The 8,322-nt window shown below is 39.4% G+C and overlaps 1 protein-coding gene across 1 annotated transcript; it reads left to right on the forward strand.

The window, feature by feature from the left end:
• Positions 1-2,438: 2,438 nt before the first annotated feature.
• LOC121511024 (glutathione S-transferase A4-like) lies at positions 2,439-8,322 on the forward strand. The gene is made up of 6 exons (XM_041789498.1): positions 2,439-2,522; positions 2,647-2,698; positions 5,435-5,567; positions 5,652-5,787; positions 5,901-6,026; positions 6,110-8,322. Exons 1-6 carry the CDS (start codon positions 2,439-2,441, stop codon positions 6,230-6,232), a joined length of 654 nt encoding a protein of 217 aa, XP_041645432.1. The 3' UTR covers positions 6,233-8,322.

Raw genomic sequence — 8,322 nt, forward strand, 5'->3', positions numbered from 1 at the left:
AGCCCAGTGACAGATTGGCTGCTGCTGTGACTAAACTTAAATAGGTCTTTAATGATGGGGCCCTCAGTTATATATTTAGGTCCTAGATATATAACTTTAACGGAAATCACAATTCCTGGCACCACTCTGGCCAAACCAAACAGATTAGGAAGATTAACCATGAAAACAGTGAAACAGTAAAACCAGTAGAAGAGGGAGGTATGAGTGGAAATGATTTTGAAGTAATGGCTGAAATCATTTAGTTCAGGTGGTTTCAGATCTTCAATGAATTTGAAAGATGTTCATGGTTCACTTTATCTTTGTACCTTTTCAGATCAGTTGGGCGATCAATTTTCTCTTCTGAAGTAATTTTATTTTTGGTGGCTGTTGCACCTGCAAACATAATAACTGCCCACAATAGTAATAAACCACAAACGTATAACAAATCTGCAGTTTTTAATGTAATACACAATGTAATACACAAAAATAATACATTTAAAAAATATATAATAGTAGTTGGTTACAGTAAATTTATTAACAAAAATTCCCTTAATGTTAATAACTTTGACATTTGCAAGGATTAATTACATTTAGGGGAAGGTAAAAATTGTAATAATTTCCAAAAATGTCATATAAACATGAAAACTTAATTTTCATGGTCATTGTTGTTTGTTGTAGCCTTTTCACAACTGCCAGTGAGTTCAAGTCAGCTTAAGCTCAAGTCTCATCAAAAAAGGCAGTCATGGCATTTTTTTTTTTTTTTTGCCATGAAACAGGAAGTAGTTCTTTCAGAGTCTTAAAACACGGGTAGAGCTTTGAATGTTAGCAGTGGATTAAAATGTGTCAAAACAGCGCTGTGTGGAAATTACAAAGAACATACATAAACACTTTTAAAAATGTACCATAATTTAAAATCCCCGACGTGTCCACTCAAAATTTGCTTTTAGTCTCAGGAGGTTTTATTTTCAGCGTTGTAAGACTCCGGAAAGATTACTTCCTGTTCCATGGCAAACAAGAAAATCACCATCACTGCGTTTTTTGACATGACTGCATATGGCAGATTTCATATTTTTTTAATAGAAAAATTACTTTTGTTGAATAAACAATGAAAAATATATTTTTTTTCTGTGTCCCTGATTTGTAAGGTTTGCTTTACAAATAGGGATTTGGATTTCCATTTCATAAGGTTATTTTATTGTTTTTTAATAAACATATTTGGAGCATTCAAAAATTTTCAAGCAGCACTGTATACAGTCATGGACGAAAGTATTGGCACCCCTGGAATTTTTCCAGAAAATACACAATTTCTCCCAGAAAATGTTGCAATTATTAATGGTTTGGTATACACATGTTTATTTCCTTTATGTGCACTGGAACAACACAGAAGAAAAAAGCCAAAATTGACAGTTTAACACAAAGCTAAAAAAAACAACGAGTTGGACAAAATTGTTGGCACCCTCAGCTTAATATCTGGTTGCACACCCTTGGGAAAAAATAACTGAAACCAGTCGCTTCCTATAACCATCAACAAGCTTCTTACACCTCTCAACTGGAATTTTGGACCACTCTTCTTTTGCAAACTGCTCCAGGTCTCTCAGATTCGAAGGGTGCCTTCCTGCAACAGCAATTTTGAGATCTCTTCATAGGTGTTCAATGGGATTTAGATCCAGACTCATTGCTGGCCACTTCAGAACTCTCCAGCACTTTGTCTCCAACCATTTCTTGGTAGTTTTTGAGGTTTGTTTGGGGTCACTGTCCTGCTGGAACACCCATGACCTCTGACACAGACCCAGCTTTCTGACACTAGGCCCTATGTTGTGGCCCAAAATCTTTTGATAGTCTCCAGATTTTATGATTCCTTGCACACAGTCAAGGCACCCAGTGCCAGAGTCAGCAAAACAACCCCAAAACATCTTTGAACCTCCACCATGTTTGGCTGTAGGTACTGTGTTCTTTTTTTTGTAGGCCTCATTCTGTTTTCTGTAAACAGTAGAATAATGTGCTTTTCCATAAAGCTCTACCTTAGCCTCATCTGTCCACAAAATGTTCTCCCAGAAGGATTGAGGCTTACTCAGGTACATTTTTGCAAACTCCAGTCTGGCTTTTTTATGTTTTTTTGTCAGCAGTGGGGTTCTCCTCGGTCTTCTGCCAAAGCGCTTCATCTCATTCAGCTGTTTATTTAAAAAAACAGAAAAGAGTCAAACCCCATGTTTCTACCAATCAGTCTAGGCTGTTTCTCCACCTTCCTTGGCATTTTTTCCTCAATGACAGAATTATTGAGCTGGTTCAGCTTTACCCAAGAGTATCATTTCACTTTACATTCACACGGTGGTTGGTTTGCTGTGCAGGTATGGACCAAACATGATTTCAGTCTATTTTGCTCATTGTACATGCTTGATCTTAGGTAACTGGGATATGCTGTCTTTTCCTTTTAGTTTACATTCACCATCTTTGTTGACATGGCTGATGTTGTTCTATACTACGTTAATGGGAGGGGAAGAATGGAGTCAATCTGCTGGCTTCTGGCAGTTGCAGAGGTTGATGTGAGTTCACATTGATGAATTTCAGTAATGGCTTTAAACTTAACTTTGTGATGCAATTGTTTATTTATTTCACGGTGGGGAAACCAAAGTCTCTTAAATCTGTTTTCCAATTTGGTTTTCACAGTTCGATGAGGTTTTCCTGGAGAATAATGAACAATATCAAAAACTCATAAATGGTACGTTCTTGTCAAGTTTTAAAACTTGTTCTCTCTGAGCAGGGTCCTACTCATATGAATTTTTCAGTGTTTTTTCCCCGTCAACTCTTACCTACAGTGCTTAACAAATTTATTAGACCACCTGTCATAAAAACAAGAAAACATGAATATTTTAGAAATCTTTCAAAAACTTGTTTAAAACTAAAAATGTTATTGTTATTTATTTGGCAAATAACACACTGAAACAACTAAATAGCCCTTTTTTCACCCATAATAACCAAAAAACGTAATATTTTGTATGGCCTCCTTTGGCCTGATAACAGCTTGCATTCTTGCTTGCATTGTTTTTATGTACTTTTCTGTGAGGGAGATCACACAGGGTCCTCACTGAGTGTGATCAATCAGTGCAGTGCCAGGTGTGTATGAGCTGATCACTCCTGATTGTGGCCAGGTGTGGCAGTGCCAGGTGTGTGTGAGCTGATCACTCCTGATTGTGGCCAGGTGTGGCAGTGCCAGGTGTGTGTGAGCTGATTGCTCCTGATTGTGGTCAGGTGTGGAAAGCTTACATATACTCCTGGGTTTCAGCTCTCAGTGCTGACTCACTACCTCACCATCAGAGCTAATGAGTGCATCTCCTTGTGTTTTCCTGTGTTTGAGTGAGAGTTTGCACAAACATAACTGACAACTTACCTGAGTATATTATCTGTGATTTACCAGCTGAAGTGGTTTAGTGCTGGAGGCCTTTGCCCAGTCCTTTTGTTGAATTTTACACTGGTCTGGTGACCTTAGTGTTTCATTGGAGGAGGCTTTTCTTTCCCCTTAGAGCTTTGTTTGCAGTCAGCTGCTAGGCAGTGGTGGTTTTGCTCTCTTTTCTCAGTATTAATTTAGTTGGGGAGATTCTTAGCTCTGGTTGCTACCAATTCGGGTTTTCTCTCTTCCCTTTCCCAAATATCGCTTGAAATTTTAGTGGTTATCCTTCTGGGATAACTTTAAGAAACCCAGGTCCACAATTGTGTCCCACTTCCCCATCCTGACACTTTTCCACAGTCTCTTTTGTAATTGAGTTCCAAATAGTTTCTAGCTGTTCCCACAGCCTTGCTTTAGATTAAAATTTTGTGCCATCAATCTTTGAATCTACTAAATCCCAAATTTGTTTAATAGGATTCAAATCTGGACTTTGTCCTGGCCAGTCCATCAGTTCCAGTACTCCAGATTCCTTTTTCTTGGTCAAATAGTCTCTGCACAGCTTTGAAGTCTGCTTGGGGTCATTGTCTTGTTGGTACATGAACCCACGACCAATCAGATTCAGTCCAAGAAGGGATTCCATGATGTACTAAGATGTTGTGGTAGACATTCTTGTTCATGATACTGTCTATTTTCACTCATTTGCCCACGCTGTATCCACAAATGGAATCTCTACCGTGTTTCACTGTGGGTGCAATGCATCTGGCTTTAAAACGTTCTCCAGCTTTTTGCAGACAGAAACACGACGATGCTGACCGAAGAATTCAAACTTGGACTCGTCCGTCCAGAGTACCTTCTTCCAGTCATCAACAGTCCAGTGTTTGTGCTCCCTGGCAAATCTGAGGCGTTTCTGGATGGATGTTTGGCCTCAATAATGGCTTCCTAGAAGCTATTCTTCCCTTTAAGCCTTGTTCCCTCAGTCGTCTGCTTATGGTCATTCTGGAGACTTTCTCAGACTCTGATCTAGAAGCATTCATCTCTGCCTAAAGATCAGCAGTGGTCTTCCTACTGTCTCTAGTCCTTCATTATTACATCTTGAGATGTCTGACATCTGCTTCAGTTAACTTTGGTTTCCTGCCTCTTCCTTGGCGTGTTTCGTAAGTACCAATCTCTGCAATTGACTCCAAAGCATACTTGACCACACTGTGAGAACACTTTGTCTTTCCCTGTTTGTCTCAGAGACCATCCAGCATTATGAAGTACTTTAATGTGGACTCTTTCATTTTCAGTGAGCTCTCCACGTTTTACCATTTTGAACAGGAATGAGGAATTTCAAACTGAATTTACCTTTTCAAACCCAAATTTGCGTCAGCTCGCTGGGCTTCTCTGAGAAGTCAGAAACGAATCAAACATAACATTTAACCACTAAAACTAATTTTTCTGTTTAGGAATGCAAGTAAATAACTATAATTTAACATATTAATCAAGAAATAATAATGCGCTTTACTATTTTTTCAGTTTTTTTGTAAATCAGTAAATCTGAAAATTCCTGGATAACAATAATAATGATATTTTAGCATTAAAAATATCATTTGGGGGTGTGCTGGTAGTGGAGTGGTTAAGGCGCGCGCCATATACACAGGCAACCCGGGCTCGAATCCGGCCCGTGGCACCATTTCCTGCATGTCTCTCCCGCTCTCTTCCCTGTTTCCGAATCGATCCACTGTCCTATCAAATAAAGCCAAAAAGGCCAAAAATAAATCTTAAAAAAATAATAATAATTTGGGTTAAAGAGCTTCTACATATTGGTGTATTAACCATTGACAGAACATAAAATGATTTTGGTAATTACCAATGCTGTTAATTTAGGGCAGCTGTGGCATAAACCTTACTTTGGGTGGTGGTCTAATAAATTTCTTAAGCACTGTACCTGTGCCCAACCCTGTGATTAACACACCAAGGTGGAGATGAATGCCTCAAGTTTCTTGTGACCTGTGTGCAGAGATAAAGTCAACAATGCATTTGAATACAACTAGGCGTATCCATATGACTGAGCAGTTTTTGTGCTTTCAGATGGAGGTCTCATGTTTCAGCAACTTCCCTTGGTGAAGATAGATGGCATGAATCTTGTTCAAACAAAGGCCATCCTGAATTATATCGCAGAGAAGTACAATCTACATGGAAATGACCCGAAAGAGCGTGTCATGTATGAAGCATTTTAAAGGGTTTCATTGTTCTAATGTGTTGTTGAGTAGATGAATGTGTTACAGTTGGTGCTGGTTCTCTTTAGGATCAACATGTACTCAGAGGGAGTGATGGATCTGATGGAAAAGATCATGATGCTGCCCTTCACTGGAGAGTCTCCAGAGAAACTGGAGGCAATTAAAGCAGGAGCAAAAGGACGCTACCTCCCTGTGTATGAGAAGGTAAGCCGTTGCTTTCTGCACAAATCACAGATGAATCCCTGTTAAAACTGACATGCCTGTGATCATGTTTAAGGTCCAGTATAACCTGATAAGATTTTCTGTGTGCTCCTCAGGCGTTGGATAAATCGGGTTACCTGGTGGGAGATAAACTGAGCAGGGCAGATGTGCTTCTGCTTGAATGCTCACTGATGCTGGAGGAGAAATTTCCTGAGATCCTCTGTGATTTTCCCAACATCAAGGTAAATGTACTTCTCTGAATCCTTGTTTTATCACTAACACTGAGCACAGTGAACATATTAACTGTTTGTGTGTTTCCCTCCAGTCTTTCCAGGGGAGGATGTGCAATATTCCTTGCATCCAAAAGTTTCTGCAACCAGGCAGCAAGAGGAAGCTGCCACCAGATGAAGCCTACATGAAAATGGTCAGGAAGGTGTTCAATTTCTAAGCTGTGTTCACACTCCAGGCCAAGATGATCTGATTCTGATTCTTTTGCTTCTATAAGACTCATACTTTGTTTAGACTTTGCATCAACACAGATTTTTATCCGTTTTGGCCATTTAGATACAGAGTAGTAATCCTCAACAGAAGGTGTGAATGCACCTCAATGGCTCCTGAAGACAATTTGATATCAAATAATTCAGACTGCATACAAAAGGGGTCTGAGAGGCTCTCATTAAGACTGGATCAGTGGTGTAAGTGCTAGGCAAACCAGCAGGCCTCAAAGACTGCCAAGTCAACTGATAGAATCTGTGATTTTAGCAGCTGACAGGATTGAAGCGCTTAATATTCTTTCAAAAAGCCCCAAACTTTGGGTAAATTTAAATCTCTGTGCCATTTATAGTCTGCCTTCCCCTGGCTGAACTCCAGCAAATCAATGGAAATTTGATAAATGATTGATAAATTATGCTGAATTATGATGTTTTTAGCTGGAACTATCATTCTAATGCAGATGATGTGCAGATTTTGGGAGATTTTAAGTCCATATGTGTATTTTAATGACTTAAAATAGTGCTTTATGCTGATCTATGATAACATTTACAAGAGAATATTACCTCAGTAACCTGGTACGCCAGACAGATGTTTTCACATATCCATGGCAACAAACAGGTTAGCAAAAGGTTATGCCCCTGGACCAACCTGAATTTGGGTGCAACAGGTTTTAGAGATCCAGATCATCATCAGTTCAACTCTGACTTTTTTAAACTGTCTCTCAGACTGGTGCCAGCCCTCACTGTTCATGTAAAAGAGCTGTCTCTGTAAACCAGTTTGTCTGCAAATGTCAAACCACAGCAGCTGGTAATTGGTCATCTTGAATTGAGCTGTCATTTCAGCCTTACCAGTACATTACTTTGCTGAATAGGTCATTACTGGTTCCTTTGAAATCACGTCTATAACAACAATAGAGGGACAAAGCAGTTAAAAAGGCACAGCTAGCCTGGTAGTCACTGATGTATTGTTAACTCTTAGTGTGGACACCTGCAGTCATAATGGCATCTAGATGCCAAAAACGGACGTTTGATGCAAGTATAAATGACCCCTCAGCTCAAGTCACACTGGCTCTCAGATTTGGGCCACTTTCCTTTATGGATCAATGATGTTTGACGCAGCAGTCTGACTGAGTGATGTAAAGTGACCAATAAAAAAAGAATTGATCAGCCAACGCTTTATTATTTTGAACTCTGTCAAAGATGTGGTTCATTCCTCTCTGTACTCTGTCGATGGATTGGTGAAAACCGATGCTTTCACCATTTGAATGTTTTTCTTTCTTTGTGTTTTTGGGAAAATCCCATTTATTTACCTGATCAACGTCCCCCATCTTCCATCATAATGTGAATGCATTCTGAAACTTGGTGGATTATCTGTGCACTAGATTAATGTGTTTATTCTAGGGTTGTTAACATTAACGCGCTAACTTTTGTGACTAATCTCGAAAGCTCAGCGCTTCACAAATAATAATAGCGCAGTTTAATCATGACTAACTTTGACCACAACTTGCTCCTGTAGTCCTCCAGCACAGATGTTTACGTGCCTGGGGGTGAAGAGGTGAGAGGGTCAGACACAGCCAGCAGTGATGAGCGAGGAGACAGACCCAGGTCAGCTTAATGGCAATTCTCTTTTTAAAAAGCTGGTGAATGTTAGTGAAGATCAAAACAAAATTGTGGGTACATGCTGCAGTGATGATCTGTCTTTGCACCGAGGCACAACAAGTCTTAAGTTCCACCTTTGGGCAAAGCATATTTTTGCTAATGTTAACAAAGATGCTAACAACAACACGGGATCAAGCCACGGTCACACCACTCTGTTCAGCTGCTTTGGGACAGTTTTCTTCTTCAGTTGCACAGATAAATGCTGAAAATTGCTCCAAAACTTTGAGCAAGTCCTGTTTGTTAACAATATTAATCCAGTGTAGAAATCCGCCATGGAATTGGCAAAATTTAAGTTAGTTAGCGAACTTTATGAGCTGAAGAAGGAAAATATGATGCGTTCAGGTAATCTCAGGAAATTAGACTGTATTCTCTGTTATGTGTTCAAATG

The sequence above is a fragment of the Cheilinus undulatus genome, linkage group 6 (genome assembly GCF_018320785.1).
Source record: "Cheilinus undulatus linkage group 6, ASM1832078v1, whole genome shotgun sequence".
NCBI lineage: Eukaryota > Metazoa > Chordata > Actinopteri > Labriformes > Labridae > Cheilinus > Cheilinus undulatus.